Here is a 23,428-nt window from a genome sequence, read left to right as displayed (position 1 = left end):
TTTTTCAGTGTCCAGAACCTGGCAAACATTAATGTTTAGCACTATATATAAGGCCAAGAAACATCTAGTCTGCACTATGTATAAACAATCTTCAAAAACTCACCTTCCACATTGGGTAAAGTGTTGTTGATAACCTTGTTGGAACAGGTTTTGTACCAAGGTGTAAATGGTCTGTAATGCCATATGCATTCTTCTTCATCTTCTTCTTCTACTTTTTTATTGTAGTAGTCACAGTACACAGCTGATAGGGAAAATGGACATAAGTATGAACATGTACTCACAGAAAATGCTCTGCATTAATGAAAAAATGTTGATCAGACAATCAATTGGTTTGCATCATCTTTCTCTGTGAAAGCAAGATGGCTGAAAATCAGGTTCTGCAAGAAAATCACATTCAAAATTTACACTTAAGGCTTGTTCACACAAAACACATTTTTGCTTTGAAAAACGCGAGACGCAGGCAGTGTAATGGGGAAAAAAAAAGCAAGGTATTGAGATGTGTTTTTTAGAAGTTGAACTGATTTTAATTTAGAATGCCATGTCATGTGCGAGATGCTACAAACGAAGCAAGACGTGAGCGCAACGGTCATACATGTCCATCTAGCACATGTTTACATAGAAAAACAACAGAAAAGTACAGCATTGGAGTGGAAAAAAACATGTTCTGTGTGAACGGACCCTTAAAATGTGCACTAGAATTAAAGATGCTTACGGCAGAACTCAGGTGTTCTCCAATCAACATAAACACCTGCATCATTGCAGGCTTGAGCGTAAGCTGCCACAGCTGTACAGAGGCACTCACAATCTCCACCTGTGTCACATGCACACGAATCCTTCACACAGTTTTCATAATATGGCTCTGGATCCACCTATGGGAACATTTCCATATGTTATGGTGGATTCTTGTTTACAACATTACAGGGAACTTCGTTTATTGCCTCAAAAGGCTTTCAAACTGTACCTTTTTAGAGCAATTTCTGAACTTATCTTCCATTATGATTATACATTCTTTTCTTGCCCAAGCCACACGATTGGGGGTCTCAAAGCATGGATCAAAGTCTGGTGCAGAATCAGGACATCTGCTTGACACTTTCCAGCTATCAACAAACTCCATTAGATTTGTGGTTTGCAAAGTGCCTTGAGTGGTGAAGTCATCTTTCCCATTCCCATTAAAATTTCCACATAGGCCACATACATTTTCCTGTAAAAACAAAGATCACTCTACTAAAACTGAGTAGTAAGCTTATCTCTGGAATTATCAAAATCAATGTCAGAACTTTATTACAGATGTTTCATCAGTGGAATGAATTCTGGATTATTCTGGATCACTCACCATGTGCTGAGGTTGCAGAATGATGTGGACGGTGGTTTTGCGGTCCCACAAAACTGTCAGTCCCATGTCAGTATCAATAACAAGGTACATCCCAATTTTTCTCTCTATATAGTTGATCTGTGGTCCACTAGTAGTATTAGAGACTTTTACAGTCCCATCAGAAAGCTCTAGCACAGTTTCCTGTGAGTATGCAAGAGAAAAAAAAAAGAAAAAAAAATCAGGATGAAATTGAGGATATTGTTTCATATACTAAATGCATCGTCACTTCTTTATAGTGCTTAATACAATATAAAGTGTTTCAAAGCAGCTTCACGGTAACAAACAGGAAGTAACATAATTAATGATGCAAACATCATCAAATATGAGACAAATTCAAATTCTGCTGTAAAGCAGCTGTAGGAAAATAATAGTGTAATTATTCAGCTCAATTCAGTCCAATGCTGATTCAGTGTAGTTCAGTGAATGTGTAAAATTAATTAATTATGAAACAAGTTCTATTCAGCTATATAAGCAGCTCTACTGAAGGCAATAGTGTCATTCAGTTCAATGTGTATTTATTCTTTATTTCAAGACAGTTCAATGTTTATCCTTTATTTAAACACTGAATGCGTTGTACTGGATTTTGCATGTTATTCAAGATGGTTCTACTTAATATCATAGAGACCTAATCTTACCCCCAAAATGATGACAACAGCCTTTGAGCATGTTGTCCCTGTTGTTCCACAAGGAATATTTTCAGTGATTACATAGAAATTTCCTGTCTTATTTCCACATTTGTCCTTAAAAACAAGAGGATGTTACTAAATGACAGCAATACAAAAACATAAATTATGCCACCTGCTTGCCGAATAAAGTGGTTATTAGTAATTAAAAAAAAATTTATGCAGAAGTTTCACCAATGATAGCAGGCCGTGAGTCACACGGTTACAATAAAGATGCACAGATAATAAAACAACAAAAGTACTGGTACCTGTGCAGCTATATAACTGCAGTCTCCCCTGAAGCCAAATCTTTGCTGGTCGAAAGTTTTATAATGTCCACTTCCGTATATTGTGCAGACGCCTGGACACTTTTTTTCTGTACATATCCATGTACCCCCTCGACAAGTGCTGTAAACAGAGAAATATATCAAGTGGACTTGTGTTTACATAAACTAGTTAGCTTTTTAGAACCTAAAACATTATGTCTTCATTCAGGATTACATGCATTTGGTAGATGATTGTTATGCTTTTATCTACATTGAAATTTAGGTATAAATATTATATCATACTGGTGATTGAACCCATGACCTGCTAGCCTCTACTGACTGAGTTACAGCAATGCCCAGGCATGCAGCCGCAATTATAACAAGGAAAAACAAATATACGCTAATAAAAGGAAGGGGCAAATGTAGAATTTTGTGAATAACAGACTTCAGCAAATTTTTGCAAATGTAGATTCTGTGTGGTCCTAATATTAAATGTAACTTTAAAAAAAGCTATGCAAAAGGGTGTTGGTTACGCACCACGTATTGCAATCTACAGTTATCTTTTCCCCCGGTTTATGAAGATCTCCATCATGAGGACACGGACATTCATGAGGTGTAACACATTTTCCTTCGCCATTGTCCAGTAGACCTTTAGGACACTGGCATCCAGATTCACATTCCTGTGAGAACTGTGGGTGTGAAGAGGGAGAAAAAGAGAAAAACACAAAGAGGGTAACACTTTAGAATACTGTTCCGTCATTTGTGAATAACTATGTGGAACAAATGAGTAAACGCACTATTAACATTCTTGTGACAACTATTAACTAACTTTTAAGTTTAACTAACTATTAAGTTAAATTAGTTAAGTTAATTAGTAGCACTCAGCTGAATGAGGTAGTTCACTTAACTGCTATTTTTTTCATACTTCCCAGAAGACTACTAAGAACTCTAATTTTAGCAGCCATTTTAGATTTAGTCTTAGCCTTTATCTTCAGATGAAAATGCTCTTTAGTCTTAGTCACATTTTTTGCCATTTTTGTCTTTCATATTATAGTCTAGTTTTAGTCAATGAAAACTCATTGCATTTTTGTCAAGTTTAAGTCATTAATTTTAGTCAAACTAGTTATGAACATTAATTTTGATGGCTATTTTATATGTAATCTTTAGCCAAAATAGTCATTATAATTTTTCTCTTTAGACCAATTCATTTAAGCTAATGAAAAATTTGAATCAAGGTAACAGGTTGTATTGACATTGCACTCTAAGCAGTAGCCCTTGTGCAGTTCTACATATCCTTTTTCAGTGGTTCTCAATTTTTAGAGGGATTTAATATCCTTCTGCATAGCCTCTCTTTTCCTCATGCATAGTGTAGTTACACCTTTTTTCAATTTTTTTCCAGGGCTTTTTTTTTTACCTTTATAATTACCTTTATAAAATAAATAATGCTTTAAAAAAAAAAAAAAAAAAAAAAAAAAAAGAAACAACATTCAATAAATACAATGATGATAAAAACGAAGTGGTGATACTTTTAAATATTACATTAAAACCACCAGTAGGTGGTGGTAAGTCACTGTCTTTATGACTGAATCAAAGAGTCATTCATTCTTTCAGTATCAAAGCAAGCCCAAGTACAGGTCTCTGCAGGACATTAATGACTGATGGGCGAGACCATAAACAGAGGGGCTTTTTGAGATTTGCCCACATTAGAGTGTGGGTTGGGTTTAGAAAAAATGACATTTTTGTAATTTTTGTCCAGTTTCCATGGAGGCCCCACATGGGTTAGCCCAGATGAAATGAACACTGCTCAGTGTGCACACTACAGGCTGTTAAATGTAACACAGAAACATGCTGGAGTTAATGAGATAATTAGGTGATAACGAGCAGAATCACCGAAGGACAGAGGAACAACAAGAACTACAACTTCAGCCACAGCCTTCGATGAAATCAACTGAAGATAAAAGACATTAAATCTCTGAAGATCTGATTAAACATCTCAACAAACAGCATTACCAGCTTCACTTATTACTAACCAGACTGACTTTATTTCTGACATACATCTACAAAAGTTGTTATTGAGAATTACCAGAGGTTTAGATGTTGATGATTTGTTGAAAATAAGTTTGGTTTGATGTCACGGTGATCGAGGTCAGTGCTTACTTCAGTTTGATTGTTTTAGTGTTAGTGTTTTTCTGGCTGCTCTTGCTGTTTGCTATGGCAAGAAAGGTAAGAGACAATGTGTTTATCTGTTGTCCGCGGTCGTGGAGTGTCACCAGTGGTAAAGTGACATTTTATATATATGTATAAAATATAAGAGGTCACGTTAACCGAAAATTTTCCGTCTTTGATGGAATTTTTTTAGCAGTGACGGAAAAAATCTGCAGCCCGTCCGTCATTTTGACAGATTATGTAGCTTGTAACTGTAATTCCCACCCCTGTCCAGTAGTTGGTGAGCGCGCTCCAGTGTGGCAGCAGAGCGCGAGTTCAGTCTACAGAATAAAATGAAAACAGACGAGCACCCTAGTTTAAGTCAATTTTATAATAATAAAGTTACTTATGCTTACTTGCATAATTAAGTTTTGTTATTTGTCTTACTGACTATAAGTTTATGGTCAATAAATGTTTTCTGAGGTATATTGTTACGTGAAATTGTTTGCAACACTGATGACTGATGTGATACAGATTTCGGTAAGCTACATCTTTCAACATATATATATATTTTTTATTTTCATTCATGTTTATTTCGTTCTGTACAATAGTAAAGAGGAAATGGTGATCGCATTCACTCACAATCTGTGACAAGTGTTCAAGATAACTGAAAAGTGACATATATATGGGGTCCCCATTTGGACCCCACCACCGCAACACTGGCGGTTGTTGGTGATAAGAATATAATTGTCTTCATGAAGTGGCATTATTTGCTGATCTAATGACTGAACTTTATATGAAAAGAATGTTAACAACTTTGTGATGGATCTTTTCTATGATAATGATTTGTCTTTTATCTTCAGTTGATTTCATCGACGGCTGTGGCTGAAGTTGTAGTTCTTGTTGTTCCTCTGTCCTTTGGTGATTCTGCTCGTTATCATCTTATTATCTCATTAACTCCAGCATGTTTCTGTGTTACATTTAACAGCCTGTAGTGTGCACACTGAGCAGTGTTCATTTCATCTGGGCTAACCCATGTGGGGCCTCCATGGAAACTGTGGACAAAAATGTCTGGGCCCCAGTTAGACAGCCCAGGTGACACCCATCTGGGCCCCACCATGCTGTGCTGGCTGGGTAGTTCAGGTGAAAAGCTGTTCCACCCTTGAAAATGGCATTAGCAGGATGAAGGGATACACTTTGAGAAGACAAGAGAGATTGGAAACTAGACTCACACAATAAACTTCCTTTTGCATACAAGTCTGTGCACATGCCAATCCATGTTCATCTGGGCCTGCTGTACTGCAGTTGAAGAAAACCTTTGGAGTAGGACACTCTGCAAAAGACAGTCAGATACAGAAAAAAAAATACTCGTGGGGAAGAGTTTTATATTGTAAACCACAGTTGGAGACCTAAGAAACATAACCTTACTGTGGTTTTGAGCAATTTTACAACTGTTAATAGCCTACTATCGTTGGTTATCTAAACAAGTTACTTTCACTGTGCATCTGATAGGATATTCCATTCTGTGTAACCATAATTACACAGTACATGTACACCAACAGCAAACTCATTTAAAGTATATTCTAGGTTCAATACAATCTACAACACTTGTCCTTTAACCTGTTTAATGTTCAGGGTGTAAAAGAGAGGTATCTAAATGTATTTATTCTTACCCAAAATTTGGGTTTTCCAAGACTGACAGTGCAATGTTCCATTCACGCAAACACTGGAGAGAAAGTATCAGATTGCCTTAGGTTTAAAATTTACAGATTCGAACGAGTACATTTCAAGACTTTTAATTCTTTACAAATACTGCATAAGTAATAGTATCATTCACTTACCAGTGTTCATTATTAATGTTGATAGACGTGCCAGGTTGGACTGTCTCTCCTTTGTAATCACATGGACATTTTTCAATAGGTACACACAGTCCTTTCTTATCCTGGTAGAATCCATCTGGACATGCGCATCCATCAACGGGCACAAAGTCAACGCTGCAGCTTTGGCGCTCAGAGGCGAGAGAAAGACAGGTACGCTGGCAGCTCTGCAGCTGATAGGAGTATTTCTGTGATTTCGGGCAGTTCTCTGTGTACTTCTCTGTGGGGATAAGTTTGAAAGGAAGGTGTTGTAAAAGTGCATGTTGTGCAGACCTGTACTCTATAAAATGGAAACAGCTGAGCTCTTTCGAAATGACAACCTCAAATCATCTAACCTAAAAGACTTTGGTGGGAGTGGACGATAGGAAGGTGAGTAAATGATGAGGGATTAATTTTTGAGTGTTTTAAGTGCTTGTGGCAGTTTTGTCAAAGTCCCTTTAAGTGTTATTCTATAGTCTATAGTTATTCTATAGTATATTTGGTTTTACCATCTGCCAGTTTAAATACTCAAGCACTTCAAAGGAGACCTATTATGCAAAATTCACTTTTAAATTGTTTTTTAACATAATTATGTGTCCGCAGTGTGTGTACATAATCTCCCTGTTGTGGTAAAAATCCATCTATACTCCATTTGTTATTTTCCCCATAAATCTCAAAATGAGCAAGGAATGTACTCCAATTTGATGTCACATTGGAACAAGTGCCCTATTAGCTTAGCTCAGAAAGCAATTTATCAGAAATTTAAACTGATATAGCTTTAAAAAACATGCAAATAGTAAACTTTGATGATGAAGAATAGCATGTTTTTGCTTCAACTCAAAAATAGGCTTTACAACATGGTATAATAAATTATCTGTGGGGTATTTTAAGTTGAAACTTCACAGACACATTCTGGGGACACCAGAGACATCTTGTGAAAAGGGGCATAATAGGTCCCCTTTAAAGCAGGATGGATTCAAATTGGCTGTCAATGTTATTTCGATCATAAGCTGGAATAATTTTTTTTTTAGAATGGTTTTCAAAACTATATTATTGCTATCGTTCACTACCATTACCATTCATGGTTTAGTCACACCTAAATCTAAAATCTTTCAGCTTAAATGATTCACATCTATATGTCTACCAAAACATCTGCTTTCATTTCCTTACCGCACACAATATCTCTCCAGCCTTGGAGGAATATTCCTTTAGCCGCACAGGCCCGGGCGTATGAGGAGAACACCGCACACAGACAGTCCTCACTCCTCTTACAGGTACAACTGGAGTATTTGCATCTCTGAAAGCACATAAACATGTTGTGTCACTTCTTATTGTGGGAGGTTAGGTAACGTTCATTACAATTTTTGAAAATTGCCTGTTTCAGGTCATACTTTGTAGTAGCTGTCTGGATTGACAGTGGTGTGACATTTGGCAAAGAGACTCTCCTTGTCCTTCATCATGGAACACCAGTGCTCGGCAAATTGCTCTAAAGGCATCATAACATATGGTTACAAGCAAAACTGTATATGCAAACATTTTCTGTAAAGGTTTAACACAATACAAAAATTAGATGTTGTAAATAGTCTGCCTTCTTTGCAAAAAAAATGTCTCTCACCGATCTCACTGCTGTAGGAACAGGGGTCTTCTATCCTCTCTTCATGGTCAGGGCAGTTGGACTGGGCCTTCCAGGCATTTGCAAAGGAATCCGCTGTACCCTCCACTAGGCCCTGAGGGGTCTTCAGGTCATCAGACAGCACTTTGTTAAAATTTCCACAGAGACCTGCACAAAGAAATGAACACCACAAATAAAAGAGGAACATATAGGGTCACATGCACATGATATCATTGGAAATCCGGTTTAATTCTCAAACTGCCGTTCATATAAAATCATACAGGTGCAGCTTTAACCGTCTGCATGAATGAGTAACTTAAGTCAAGCTTTGATAGTTATCAATATGGTAAGCAGCAGGGCTCGATTTGTTGAAAAAAATGACAAAAAGCATCCCTTCTATAAAGCCACCCCCCCTTACCATCCCACCACAATGTTATGTATTGTGTAAATCTTATCATGTAAACAAAATTTTAAAATTCTCTGTATGATAATTAACAAACTATAAATAACAGCGATTGACCAATCAGTATTGTACCGTGCTACACACAGTCACGCCAGAGCTCTGATTCAAGCCACTCCTCTATCCGATTCCATCAGCCCCTCGACTTCTCCTCTGGCTAAACTCTATGGTGTGGAATTGCTTCTGGTTTTCTGGTCTACAGCTCCACCTAGTAAAGAGGATTTTGGCCCGTCGGCCTGTTGGCTCCACATTGGCTCCTCCCTCCTTCGGCTCCGTCTGGGACCATCGTCCTTACGGCTCCACCAGGCTGCCTCGTCCCTCCACCTCTACCTTGGGCAGACGTTGCTCTGCCTGCACCATGGACTTACGGGCCTTCAGCTACACTTCGTCTCTCCACCCCTTCAGCTCCGTTGGGCTCCACTTTGGTCCTCAGTCAAACTGGCTCCAACACAAGTCCTCTGACACCCTAGCTCCACCTCTGTCACGAACCGGATGCTAGTTCAGAGCTAGTTCTAGTGCCAGTTCGGATTTGGTTCAACTGAAGAGCCTTCTAAGAACCAGGTTGCCTTTCCACGGGCTAGAGAGCAAGCACAGAGCCAGGTCTTACGTCACTGTATACGTCTCATATTTCACAGCAAAGCTAGCGTGGCAGCACCAAACCAAACACACCAAGCTTGTTTGAGATGCATCAGCTCCTCGCAGAGTGATCGCCGTATAACATCAAAGCACTGCGAGAAAGATCCAAAAGCACAAGGAGTCGAATGCTCTACAAACGCTCCCGTGGCACTCCGATGTCACCTGCCAATTGGTCCGCACTGCTCCGATGCATCTCGAACAAGCCTTCCATCAACAATGGAGGATGTTTCGCTACTATTGATGCTCATGGCTTTGCAAACCTACATCGGCATCCAAACACAGCTCGCCGTAATTTGTATATAGACGGAGATTACAATCGAGCTGCTATTAGCTTGATTAGCTGCTACTGCTATTTCAAAAATGGCGGTTACACAAGCGGTTCTTACTTCTAGTCCAGCAATGTTTTGGTGCTACTTACAAACCACTTTTCCTGGTTCGGAGCTGGTGCTTTGGGTGTCGAAAGACAAAGAACTGATTTGAGACTAGGCTTTGACTCCGAACCAGCATTTAAACTGCCTGGTGGAAAAAGGGTAACTGTGGCTCTGCCTCAGCCTCCAGGACCATCGGTGTCGTCCGGTTTCAATGGCTTGCCATCTTTGCCTTGGGAAGGTAAGGAAGGTAGGATGGTGCCTATGTGTTTGGCTTGCTGTCTCCTGCTCTCATTTGTTTGTTTTATGACCAACAGTCGCTCCTGGACATTCAAACCTTATTTATGGACATTTATAAGCCAGACATGGAACGTGTTTTTAACCATTCACACAGGAGTTTTCCGACAGACATTCTGGAGTGGATACGCTGGTGGTCTCTTAACATGTCCTGGAGAAAGTGCTTGAGAAAATGAAGGAAACAGGGATCATCCATCATAAATATAATCCATACAACTCCAAGGGGTTAATAAAGGCCTTCTGAAGTAAAGCAATGTGTTTTTGTAAGAAAAATATGCAAATTTATAAAGTGCCAGAAGGTAGTTATTTTTACTTTCTAAAGTTTTAAATATGGATTTTTCTTACAAAAACGAGACTGTCCTCAAAAAAACAACCACGTTTTTCAACCACCTTATTACCACAGATATTTATGTTTTAAATTCATGCGCCCTCTAGCTGGTGTAAAAATAATGACAATGTCGTGTTACGTCTGTCCTCATGAAATGACATATGACTGTCATTACCAATCAAAATGCGTGTTCTTTTAAATGCAATGGGTCTCATTCATGAAACATTCGTAAATATACGAGTAAATATGTGAGTGATTTGCGCGTAAAGAGACCTTCCCGAAAACTCTTCTCCTGATTCACAAATACTTCATAAACGTCAGAAGTGATAGTGAAATGTGTGTGTGTGTTAATGAATTCCAATCAGTCGTAAATGGGACGCGCGTGCACGCTCATTCTCAATTACCATAAATCCCGCCCATTAAATCCGACTGACAACTAAATATGGGCATCATATTATGACACCAAACGAAGGATTTTGGCCATTTGGGGCCATTAGTTTGCCCAGCCCTATTGAAATCAATTAATTATTTGATTAAAGTGCTCCGTTTGCAGATGCTATTACTGGCTCTCATAATAAAAGTAAAATGAAAAAACGTATGTAATTACTATATATAATATTTTTTCAAAATGCTGTGTAAATATGTACCTTATTAAGGTGAATTAAAATGCAGCCTTATTAATGAGCAAAACATTCGGATGTTAAACGCACTATTTACGCATGGCTGGGAGCAGGTGTCGATTTCTTTCGTACCAACTAACATTTTGGAAAATACGAACATTTTAATGAATCTGAAAATTTACGCCAGAACCACTTTACACACGATTTACACAAAAATTCGTTCTGCTCGTGTTTCATGAATGAGACCCAATGTGTGGACTTTTTACACCATTGTCCTATTTCCATTTACCAAAACTCTTCTTTTTTTTTTATTAATGACTACAAACACTCCACCCCTAAACCTACCCTTAGTGGACTAGCGAGCTGGCAGTGGTGACGGACGAATGAGCGCGTAAGTGTTTTGCTTAATATCTGTTCTGGGTCAGTTGCTTTGTTTATTATTTGCTGCTAGGAAGGATTTAATTCGTATCTTTGTTTGTCCTATTTCCTACCTCGACTATAATTGTATTTTAATTGTACTTGTCTAGAATAACAGCCGCGTTTGCAGACTTTATTGGTGTTATTGCCCGCACTTAAGCTTTAGTTAGTTTCGGTTTTCAGCCATTCACGGGTTTAGGCTTTTGCAGTGCTGATTTGCAAGGCGGGCCTAGCTCGTTTCAATCAGGTGTTAATAAGCAGTATATTAATTGTGTGTGCGCGCTGTCGCGGAAGTGTCAGCGGGAGCGTTCAGCCTCCTTGTGTGAAGACCGACTCGGGTAAAGACCTGCGACTCTACCTGTGCGACTCCACCGAGCAACGACACCGGTAGGCACTTAAGTTTCTTCCCTCCTTTCACACTTGTCCTTCTTCCTCAGCATGTGCTTTCAACTCATTCCTGTTGTCTCTCAGCAACGCTCCACTAACCCACGTAAAAGGCAGCGCAATGCTTCTAACCTGCGTCCTGTTTACTCCTCTTCTAACACTAACACTCCTCTCTCTGTCTCTGTGGGTCTATGGAATTGTCAGTCAGCAGTTAACAAAGCTGACTTCATTCCAGCCTTTGCTACTAATTCTTCTCTTAATATCTTGGGCTTGACTGAGACCTGGATTCATCCAGAGGACTCAGCAACCCCTGCTGCTCTCTCTAACAACTTCATTTTCTCTCATACCCCTCACCAGTCTGGGAGGGGTGGGGGCACAGGTCTTCTCATTTCTGACAATTGGAAATACTCGACTCATTCGTCTCTGTGCAACTACAATTCATTTGAGTTTCATGCTATTACAATCTCAATTCCTGTCAAAATTCATATCGTAGTAATTTATCGCCCCCCAGGCCAACTGGGTACCTTTGTAGAGGAACTGGACATGCTGTTGTCCTCATTCCCAGAGGATGGTAGCCCACTTGTAGTTTTTGGCGATTTCAACATTCATCTAGAGAAGCCTTATGCTTCTGATTTCCACTCTCTGCTAGCCTCATTCGATCTTAATCGGCTCATAACCACAAGTACACACAAATCTGGCAACCAACTTGATCTCATTTACACTCGCAACTGCATCACCGACAACATTCTGGTAAAACCTCTGCACTTTTCTGATCATTTTTTCATTACTTTTAATCTTCAACTCCCCATTTTTTCACCACCAACCCCGCTACCAGTTACCTTCAGACGAAACCTGCGCTCTCTTTCTTCTTCTCATCTTTCCTCTACTGTATCATCCTCCCTTCCCTCACCCTCACAATTCTCATCTCTGGATGTGAATACAGCAACAGACACTTTATGTTCCACATTAACTTCTTCTCTAGATAGTATCTGTCCTCTGTCATCCAGGCCTGCACGTGCCACTCCCTCTAATCCCTGGTTATCTGATGTTCTTCGTGAACATCGGACCAAACTCAGGGCTGCAGAGAGGAAGTGGCACAAATCAAAAGATCAATTTGACCTTTGTAGCTATCAGTCTCTGCTCTCATCCTTTTCTGCTGAAATTCATGCTGCTAAATCCTCCTATTTCCACAACAAAATCAACAGCGCTTCAAACACACGCACACTTTTCAAAACATTCAACTCTCTCCTCTGTCCCCCTCCACCACCACCCACCTCATCCCTTACTGCTGATAATTTTGCTACATTTTTCACTGACAAAACATCTACCATCAGCAGTCAGTTCTCCGCTCCACACACACAGGAACTCAGACCAACCACACACACAGCCACACACCTCCTCTCTTCATTCTCTCCCCTCACTGAGACAGAAGTATCCAAACTTCTCCTCTCCAATCATCCTACTACCTGCCCTCTAGATCCCATCCCCACACACCTTCTACAAGCCCTCACTCCCACACTTTTACCAGCACTGACACACATCATCAACGCATCTCTCCACACTGGCACTTTCCCTAACACATTCAAACAGGCTCGGGTAACCCCACTGCTTAAGAAACCCACATTAAACACGTCTCTTGTAGACAGCTACAGACCTGTTTCTCTCCTACCATTCATAGGAAAAACACTTGAACGAGTTGTTTTCAACCAGGTGTCATCTTTCCTCTCACATAGCAACCAATTGGATGTCAATCAATCTGATTTCAAGAGTGGCCACTCGACTGAGACTGCACTGCTGTCGGTCACTGAATCCCTGCAGATTGCAAAGGCTGATTCCAAATCATCAGTTCTCATTCTGCTCGATCTATCAGCTGCCTTTGACACGGTGAATCATCAGATCCTCCTGTCCACCCTCTCATCACTGGGCATCACAGGTACTCCACTTCTCTGGTTTGAATCCTATCTCACAGGAAGGTCTTTCAGGGTTGCCTGGAGAGGGGAGGTATCCAAAGCTCATCAGCTGACCACGGGTGATCCTCAGGGTTCAGTTCTTGGACCCCTCCTCTTCTCCATTTACACTACATCACTTGGTCCCATCATTCAGGCACATGGTTTCTCCTACCATTGCTATGCTGATGACACACAACTCTTCCTTTCATTCCAACCAGATGATCCCACAGTAGCTGCACGAATCTCAAGCTGTCTGGTGGACATCTCGGCATGGATGAAAGAACATCATCTACAGCTCAACCTGGCTAAGACTGAGCTTCTCGTCTTCCCTGCCAATCTGACTCTAAATCACGATTTCAGCATCCAGCTAGGCACATCCTCAATTACCCCATCAAATTCGGCCAGAAATCTTGGAGTAATCCTTGATGATCAACTGACCTTCAAAGACCACATTGCAATGACAGCTCGGTCATGCAGATTTGCACTATACAACATCAGGAAAATTAGGCCCTTTCTAACAGAACATGCAACACAACTTCTGGTCCAGGCTCTGGTCATTTCTAGGCACAATCAAGCCTCTACAAATGATTCAGAACGCAGCAGCACATCTCGTCTTCAACGAGCCCAAAAGAGCCCACGTCACGCCTCTCTTCATCTCTCTTCACTGGCTACCACTTGCTGCTTGCATCAAATTCAAGGTGTTGATGCTTGCTTACAGATCTACCACAGGCTCAGCACCCTCCTACTTCCACTCACTCTTACGTGTCTACACTCCTACCAGAAACCTGCGCTCATTAAAGGAGCGAAGGCTAGTGGTACCATCACAGAGAGGCACGAAATTACTTTCCAGAACATTCTCATTCACTGTCCCTTGCTGGTGGAATGATCTTCCTGCCTTCATCCGGAATGCGGAATCCCTGGCAATATTCAAAAGACAGCTGAAAACCCATCTCTTTCGTGAGCACTTAACCTCATCTTTAAAAAAAAAAAAAAAAAAAAAAAAAATTCTTATTCCTATCCTTTCACTTCCTCTAATCCCTCTCTATTGTAGCTTAGGATAATCTGAGCACTGCCTATAACTTGTATTATGAGCACTTCTTGTCTATTTGCCTCGTCATGACGACTCGCTTGTTGTATTTCCTCACTTGTAAGTCGCTTTGGATAAAAGCGTCTGCCAAATGAATAAATGTAAATGTAAATGTAGTGATTTATAGTGCATTTACACTTTATGAGGACATGCAGGATCGAACCCATGATCGCATATTGTTATATATTGCAATGCTCTTCCAATTGAGCTACATGAAACCTGAAATATTACGCGGATAAAAGGGAATAATGCATTAAAATGAAAGTGTCCTGTTATATGTGGATATGGGTGCAACTTTAGCAAACGTTCTTATGGGTCGTATTTCATGAATTAAAATGAAAGTGTCCTGTTGTTGATAGGAGCACAACTTTAGTAAATGCTCCTATGGGTCATATTTCAGGGAAGTGACAAACGACCTATATAGGCATATTGATTGGAGAACATGTTGTTATGATAGATGGATGCATTTTTGGGGGGGTTCAAAACAAGCCCCCGGTCACTATAACACTTGGAAGAGCCAGGATATTTTTAAATATATCTCTGATTGTGTTCGTCTGAAAGAAGATATACACTAAGGATGGCTTTAGGGGGAGTAAATCATGGGATAATTTTCATTTTTGGGTGAACTATCCCTTTAATTCAAATGCTAAACTTCATATGTTGTTGTTTTTTAATTTCTCACCACAAGTCTTGCCCTGGAAGCTTTGGTCCACAGTGATGTAAACCTGCATAAGAGGCACCAGCTGTACCTGCACCTGCAGCCCAAAGGAGGTCTGAAGCATGATGTGAAACGATGACGGCTTGAACACTGTGAAGTCAGCTGGGAGAAAGAGACAAAGATCACTAAATCTTCACAAAAATATCAGCCTTCACAAACAATCATTCCTTAAGTTTCAGCAGGTTTTAAAACAAAAGAAATGCAGAGCTTCTCTCTCACCCGCCATGTAAGGAAGTAAAACCTTTGCATTGTGTTGTACTGAGCCGTCATAGTTAATCACCAGACGCTAATGAAAAAAAGACATATTGACACATTGAGTAATGTGTTGACTTTACAAGCAGGAAGAAAAGAAGGAATGTACTCACATTGTTCTTGTCATTGTAAAATAGCACTTCAATAGATTTCAAACAGGTGCCAATAAGAGTACCACAAGGATATATCTGAACCAATATGATGAACTTTGTCTCGTTACAGTCCTATGAAGATAAATAGAGTTTTATAGAGTGTTTATTATTAAGAATTTCACATATTGTTCGTAAATAAAAACGTCATGACACGAATGAATACAAACAAAATAATTCTAAATGTAGATGTCTTAGCAGTTACAGAAGGTGAAGTCAGTGCATACAAAACATGCTTACTTTTGAGAGCACATAGATGCACTCTCCATGGAAACTGAATTCTTTCCCATCGTAGGTGGTGAAGTGAGATCCTTCCTCTACTGCGCACAGGCCAGGGCCGGGAATACTCACACAGATCCAGTTTCCCTCCTTACATATACTGTAATACACAATAAAATTAAAAACAGACAGTAAACAACCACCTTCAGGACTACTGATACAATGTAATAATACAAATGTTTGATGTATAGTTTATAGTGCTTTTTCTTTTTGCAATTAAAGACATTTAGAAGGAGAAAAGAGTAAAATGTATAATGTTTTATTACCATTCCTCCTCCTTATTTAGAAGAACCTCTCCTGGCTGGTAGATGGTGTCTTTGTGCCAGCACTGACATTGCTCCACAGGGATGCAGCCCGTGTTTGTGATATCATCAAATACAGTTCCTATAACACATTTCATATTTACCCAAATACATACAGTGCACATTTTTCCTCATTTGTTTATACACAAAAGCTGATTCTATGAGCCAAAAATTGCTAACTATTTCTTAGACTCTCTAAACAGACATTTCGCAAACCTATTCACACATTTTCACAATTTAATACCAATTTTCTTGTTTTCCACAAATTCTTACATAAAAATAGCCATTGGTTTAAAACATGTTCTCATTTTCTATTGTGTATTTCAGATTACAGATTGCTAATGACTTCTCCAAAAGCTAACTGATTTCTAATCAGAGCTGCCCTATGAAATAAATACAGTAAAAACAGTAATATTGTGAAATATTGTTGCAATCATTGTTTTCTATTTGAATATATTTTAAATTGTAATTTATTCCTGTAATCAAAGCTGAATTTTCAGCATCATTACTCCAGTCTTCAGTGTCACATGGTTTCAGAAATTATTCTAATATGCTGATTTGCTGTTGAAGAAGAATTTCATATTATTATCAATGCTTATATTTCTATGAAAACCATAATACACTATCATTCAAAAGTTTGGGTAAATAAGAAAAGAAAAGTGTTAAAGTTTGTAATGGGTGTGCATCACATACTGCATCACGTAATGTACCTATCATCCATAAATGGATTTGTAAAATAAAAAAGGGTTCCGGTTCGACAGAAAACCGAGTGATGTGTGTGTTTTTCCCTCTGTATAGTTTATTAAATTTACCGGCTGTAACTCACACAAATAAACTAAATATTTATTAAAAGTAAATTAACACTTATTCAGCAAGGGTGCATTAAATCTAACAAAACTGACAGTAATGTTATAAAATTTTATATCAGATAAAACAACAAAAATTCCAAGGCACTCACGTGGTTAGGTGTAAAAAGTCTTTAATAAACTGGGCTAAATCATTTAAATATGAAAAGTGTTGATCAATGCATTTCATTTTTTTTTTTTTTTGTTTGTCAAGCTTAGCTAAGCTTACACTGTAAAAAGTAATATGCTACATCTACTATGCAAATTTTTTTGTCAACCATTTAAAACAAGTAAAATTTAAACAAAATGTCTGAATAACAGACATGATGTCAAAAATATTTTTTTATTGCCAACATGGAAAACACCTGAGGATAACAAGCAGAATCACTGAAGGAAAGAGAAACACAAGAATTAATGGAATTTTAGATGTTGATGTTGATTTTATTGAAAATATTTGATCACCATTATGGTGATCAGTGTTTTATTTAGTTGGGCAGTTTGACTCTTTGCCTTTTATGTCAGTTTGTGGTTTTTGTAATGGTGTTTGCTAATTTTACACATTTTAAATGGTTGACTTTTAAGGAATTAATTCGATTAACACTTTAACCAAAAATAACTCTTGATTAATTCTGATATGTTGAATTTAATTAATCACATTGCTTGTAATCTGTTGCCCCAATTTTATTGAGTAGCTAGAGTGTAATACGTTTTACAGTGTATACGATAGTAACAGTAAGATGTTATGGAGAAAAAAATACTATTTTTATTGCAATACTCAAAATAATAATAATTGTATAATATAAAATAAATATATAGAAAGATTAACACCGGCAGCTCACAGCTGTAGAGTAGCATTCAAGTATGCAATTGAATGAACAAATGTAAAAATAAATGATTTAATTTATTTTTACATTTGTTCATTCAATTTCATTTGAATTGCATAGTTTACTTATGCTCAGGTTGTGTAAAACCTCAATTAAGTTCTTTCTTCTTCTGAACATGAAAGATATTTTGAAAATTGTGGGCAACCAAACAGTTGCTGGTACCTGTCGACTTCCATTGTAGGAAGAAGAAAAAAATACTATGGAAGTCAATGGCTGTCAACTGTTTGAACAACATTAGAGTAAGTAAATAATGATATAATGTTAATTCTGGGGTGAACTATACCTTTAAGGACAAGCAGCAGCGTGTTTACTATAAGGCTGCTGTCACTTTCACTACATGCAGAGTGACAAATCCAACAAATGCATATGTTTAAAATCTGATCAGGTTTAAAACGTGAATGGCAAAAAATCACATGAAATGGGATTTTTTTCAAATCCGTTTCGAGCTACAAATCTCGCATTTCTAGAAATTGTTGTTGTTGTTTTTGGCATATGCCTACTAACACCATGGCCATAGAAACCAATGCACATATTCCAGAAAACGAAAGAGAAGTATGTACACACAAATCTGATCTTAACAGTTGCAATGCACAATGTGGACATTTTAGATCAGATTCCAATAGGATACACAAGTAATCAGATTGTAAACAGTTCACTGTTTATGTTATCTTTTGCAATAAGATGTAAATGATGTAAACACCTTGGGTATTTTTCTTATAATTCTACAATTACATTTTAGCATTTAGCAAATGCTATACAAAGTGAAAAGAGAGGAACAAAGCAATTTTTCAAGGAGCCAACAATATTTATATTATAAAATGCCAAGTGTATGACAACTAGATTAAGAAGCAAGCTAGAGAAGAGGAGAAATGCAGAGAAGATTTTGTTGTTGTTGTTTGTTTGATGATATATGTAATAAAACTGTTAAAATAAAACTGCTGGGTTGCAAAAAAAAAAAGAAAAAAAAAAAAGAAATCTTGTTCATGTGGTATGGTATGAAAACCATTTTATGGGTTATATGCAAAGTCTACCTTTTTCTGCATTTATTTTGCATGATTTTTTTTTTTGTGCACAAAAATTACCCAAATTCAGAGCAGTTATTAGCGAAATATAATAACTTTAGCACAGTGAAGAAATGTGTCTTTGTGATCGTACTGTAAAATCATAATTTATTCTATATGAGGTTCTTAAATCAACCACATAAAATAAAATATTGTATATGGTGGATTATTGTGAATTAGATACCGACCTGGTGGGCAGAAGCAGCCATCGATGTTGTGTTCCTCACACAGTGTGACTTTGTGTGAGCATGTGTCCATACAGGGGGAGCCGCTTTCAGAATGTACCATATTGTAGGGGCATGTGACAGCTGCATGGGTATACAAGTCATAAAGAGACTGATATGAAAATTTAAAAAAAAAATTCAGAACATTTTATGTCAAATAGTGTAGTTATTTCCATTTCAACTGATGTAATTTGTATTTTAAGAAGGAAATGTGTGTGACAATACAGCTGACAGTATAAATCTGTAATGTGCAAAAGCTATTAATAAACAAATTAAAAGTAGAAGGAATCAAAGCAAAGAAAAATCTAAAGAGAAAAGAATCCTGTGAAGTCCACCGGAGATAAATGGTTATTACCGCAGAAGTCAGTTGTTCTCCAGTTCGGTGGATTTCCCCCAGCATGCGAACACTGACGTGAATATTCAGACAAAGTCGCACAAAGCGAGGAGTTGTCGGTGTCTTCAGGTTCATGCAAGCACATATCATGTATACAGGCACTGATATATGGTTCAGGGTTCAAAATCTCATTACAGGAGAACCAGTCTTCATCCTCCAAATGATTTGCACAATCTGCCTGCTGTTGTGACAAAGGCATAGTGTATTTTTAACGTTTAGCCTCAGAGATCCACATTAAATATCAATATTGTAATTATTTGAAGCTGTTGTCAAAGTGATTGGATGAAGCCATTAAGAAATACATCTAATAATAAATCTATTAAGCCCATAGATATAGTTTTGCGACTTACATAATTGTCACACTTGTTGAACCAGTCTTTCTCGTCATCTTCTTCAGAAGGATTTGGGCAATTATCATTTGGGGTGTAAACTCTGTGCTTATTCCCAAACTCAATGAAGCCAACGTTTCGTTCGTATCCTAATCCTGTATTGAATAAGATAAGGCATAGATGAGTTTTCTAATAAAAACACTTGATCTTCTTGGAGAGCTATGAAATTAGCAATACATGAGGAAAAAATGATGTGTTTTCTGTAATTAAGAAATAATGACAAAATAAGACAAAGGTTCAGTGAACTATGGAAGTAAAATAATGCCAAATGTTTTTGAAATAAAAAGCTTGTTGAATTGCACTATTTGAAAAAAATATGCATTACATTAGCTGTACTTGCATTTAGATGCACTGTATTTTTAAGGCTTGCATTTTTATGGGCTGAAATTCAACATGGTCGTATATTTAGGCTGTGAATATTTCAATTAAAAATATTTCACACACATTTTCATTATTAAAAATTCAATAATTCATATTCACCTTTTAGATTTCACTTCCAAAATATTCATTCTGTTTAAAAATACAACCTATAAAATTCAACTAGCAATTTTCAGTCCATTTTATTTCGCTTTACAAATTCGGCAGAAAATTCAACATTTCACATCCGGGAACTGCAGGAAGAGCAGTAGAGTGCCGATGCATCATCTCTATCTGCTGTTGGTCTTCTTCACCAGCAGGTGCCGCTAGCGGCTGTTTAAGACGAGATCACGGCTAGTAAGTCATCATTCATTCATAAAAACAGATTTACAGAAATGGAGCAAGCGGTAAGTGAATGTGTGATGATTATCAGGGCCAGTATAAATGCAGAAAAGCTGATAAAGACACAAAAGCTGCATTTATGTTTAATTCAGTGTATTTACGCTTACTTTCCCAGTGTAGCTACAGCTTTCTCTCCAGTGAACAAGATAACGTTATTGCCCGATGCTGGTGTATAGATCAAACGTTAAATCTGAGATAGACATATATTTTTCTCTGTTGTTTAGTTTCCTTAACTTTATATCGCAGCGCTGTGTTGTAATACTAGGGCTTCCCTCATCCGTCATAGCTGCCATCAGGACATATAAACTCTTAACACAGCTTAATGGACTCGTACAGTGATATAAAAGACCAAACTCGCACCTCATTTGTGATGTAGGTTAGACTATATAGGCTCCAAGAAAGCAGATACTGGCATTAAGTTGATTTGACGCTTAACGTTTGATTATGATATTCGCAAATTTAGGGACTGTCTCTAAAGTTACAACATTATGTATTCACGTTTCTACCTTCAATAGCATTTAAAGAGAATGACTTAGTCACAAAACCAACTGTAAATTGTTCATCTAGGTGTCAGGTATAATGCAAACCTTTTAGATTTTTGATGTTTATTAAAATAAAAGGTAACACTTTATATTAAATAGTTGATATGAACGAACAATGAACTGCACTTCTACAGCACTTACTAATCTTTGTTAATGTTAATTCCAGCATTTACTAATACATTATTAAAATCAAGAGTTATATTTATCAACTTTAGTTAATGCACAGTGAAGTAACATGAACAATGAACTGCTGTATTTTTATTAACGTTAACAAAGATTAACAAATACAACAACAAATGTGTTGCTCATGGATAGTTCACATTAGTTAATACATTATGAACCTTACTGTAAAGTGTTTCCAAATAAACTGTCAAGTAATATGTAAAGATTGCTATGTATTTCACTACTGTATTGGATCATACAAAAAAATGCCATAATTTAAAGCTCAATAGCATTTGATGAGAATGATTTACAATCACCAAAACTACCTGTGAAGTGTTCATCTATAGGTGCCAGGTCGAAGAGTGATGCACCCTTCTCTCTCTCTCTCTCTCTCTCTCTCTCACACACACACACACACACACACACACACACACATATTCAAACACACTCAACTCAAAGTACATGCACATATACTTTTTCTTTTTTTTACACATTCATCACACAATTAGTTCTACTTAGTTAATTTTATTTCTAAATTTAATTTAAAATTTGTATAAGCAGGATAATCTATGATCAGGTAAAATAAAAAATGAACAAAGTAAAAAAAAAAATTGTGTGATGAACGTGTAAAAAAAAAAAAAAAGAAATAGTATATATGCATGTACTTTGAGTGGGGTGTGTTTGAATATGTATATGTGCATGTGTGTCTACAAGAGTTTGGTAGAAGGTAGAAACGTGAATACAGAATGTCGTAACTTTAGAGACGGTCCCTAAATTTGCGAATATCATAATCAAACGTTCAGCGTCAAATCAACTTTATGCCAGTATCTGCTTTCTTGGAGCCTATATAGTCTAACCTACATCACAAATGAGGTGCGAGTTTGGTCTTTTATATCACTGTACGAGTCCATTAAGCTGTGTTAAGAGTTTATATGTCCTGATGGCAGCTATGACGGATGAGGGAAGCCCTAGTATTACAACACAGCGCTGCGATATAAAGTTAAGGAAACTAAACAACAGAGAGAAATATATGTCTATCTCAGATTTAACGTTTGATCTATACACCAGCATCGGGCAATAACGTTATCTTGTTCACTGTAGAGAAAGCTGTAGCTACACTGGGAAAGTAAGCGTAAAGACACTGAATTAAACATAAATGCAGCTTTTATGTCTTTATCAGCTTTTCTGCATTTATACTGGCCCTGATAATCATCACACATTCACTTACCGCTTGCTCTAATTCTGTAAATCCGTTTTTATGAATGAATGACTTACTAGCGTTGCTTTGGTCTTCCTAAACAGCCGCTAGCGGCACCTGCTGGTGAAGAAGACTAACAGCAGATAGAGATGATGCATCGGCACTCTACTGCTCTTCCTGCAGTTCCCGGATGTGAAATGTTGAATTTTCTGCCGAATTTGAGCCACTGAATTTGTGGAAGCGAATTTGTAAAGTGAAATAAAATGGACTGAAAATTGCTAGTCGAATTTTATAGGTTGTATTTTTAAACAGAATAAATATCTTGGAAGTGAAATTTGAAATGTGAATATGAATTATTTAATTTTTAATAATGAAAATGTGTGTGAAATATTTTTAATTGAAATATTCACAGCTTAAATATACGACTGTGTTGAATTTCATCCCATAAAAATGCAAGCCTTAAAAATACAGTGCATCTAAATGCAAGTACAGCTAATGTAATGCATTTTTTTTTTTTTCAGTTAGAGCAATTCAACAAGCTTTTTATTTCAAAAACATTTGGCATTAATTTACTTCCATACACAACTCACCTGATTCAATAAATTCATCAGGAACTCCATTAAAATCGCCACACAATCCACAGGTTTGATCTGAATATTCAGCGTCCAACTCCACCTAAAACAGAGCCATAAAGAAAGACCCATTTCAACAAATGACCCCTGCATCGCGGTTAGTCTTAATATTATTTGTATCCTCATTTTCTTATCACAGGGACTTGCAATCAAAGTCCCTTTCAAGGACAGATGTCAAG

The 23,428-nt window shown here is 37.6% G+C and overlaps 1 protein-coding gene across 1 annotated transcript in view; it reads right to left on the bottom strand.

The window, feature by feature from the left end:
• Nucleotides 1-23,428, bottom strand: part of LOC137015605 (mucin-2-like) — a 47,176-nt gene that overhangs the window by 18,512 nt on the left and 5,236 nt on the right. Inside the window, exons 5-26 of the mRNA XM_067380653.1 lie at nucleotides 23,208-23,292; nucleotides 19,918-20,045; nucleotides 19,529-19,748; nucleotides 19,138-19,257; nucleotides 16,124-16,241; nucleotides 15,819-15,957; nucleotides 15,543-15,653; nucleotides 15,397-15,463; nucleotides 15,142-15,279; nucleotides 7,917-8,081; nucleotides 7,693-7,787; nucleotides 7,472-7,598; nucleotides 6,287-6,542; nucleotides 6,119-6,171; nucleotides 5,678-5,778; nucleotides 2,838-2,989; nucleotides 2,304-2,442; nucleotides 2,008-2,112; nucleotides 1,334-1,513; nucleotides 962-1,201; nucleotides 713-869; nucleotides 104-241 (exon numbers count right to left, since the gene is read on the bottom strand). Of these exons, the coding sequence (XP_067236754.1) occupies nucleotides 104-241; nucleotides 713-869; nucleotides 962-1,201; nucleotides 1,334-1,513; nucleotides 2,008-2,112; nucleotides 2,304-2,442; nucleotides 2,838-2,989; nucleotides 5,678-5,778; nucleotides 6,119-6,171; nucleotides 6,287-6,542; nucleotides 7,472-7,598; nucleotides 7,693-7,787; nucleotides 7,917-8,081; nucleotides 15,142-15,279; nucleotides 15,397-15,463; nucleotides 15,543-15,653; nucleotides 15,819-15,957; nucleotides 16,124-16,241; nucleotides 19,138-19,257; nucleotides 19,529-19,748; nucleotides 19,918-20,045; nucleotides 23,208-23,292 (3,034 nt within the window). The remainder of the gene's footprint in view (nucleotides 1-103; nucleotides 242-712; nucleotides 870-961; nucleotides 1,202-1,333; nucleotides 1,514-2,007; nucleotides 2,113-2,303; nucleotides 2,443-2,837; nucleotides 2,990-5,677; nucleotides 5,779-6,118; nucleotides 6,172-6,286; nucleotides 6,543-7,471; nucleotides 7,599-7,692; nucleotides 7,788-7,916; nucleotides 8,082-15,141; nucleotides 15,280-15,396; nucleotides 15,464-15,542; nucleotides 15,654-15,818; nucleotides 15,958-16,123; nucleotides 16,242-19,137; nucleotides 19,258-19,528; nucleotides 19,749-19,917; nucleotides 20,046-23,207; nucleotides 23,293-23,428) is intronic.

The sequence above is a fragment of the Chanodichthys erythropterus genome, chromosome 24 (genome assembly GCF_024489055.1).
Source record: "Chanodichthys erythropterus isolate Z2021 chromosome 24, ASM2448905v1, whole genome shotgun sequence".
Lineage (NCBI taxonomy): Eukaryota > Metazoa > Chordata > Actinopteri > Cypriniformes > Xenocyprididae > Chanodichthys > Chanodichthys erythropterus.
This window is presented reverse-complemented; position numbering and strand designations above follow the sequence as displayed.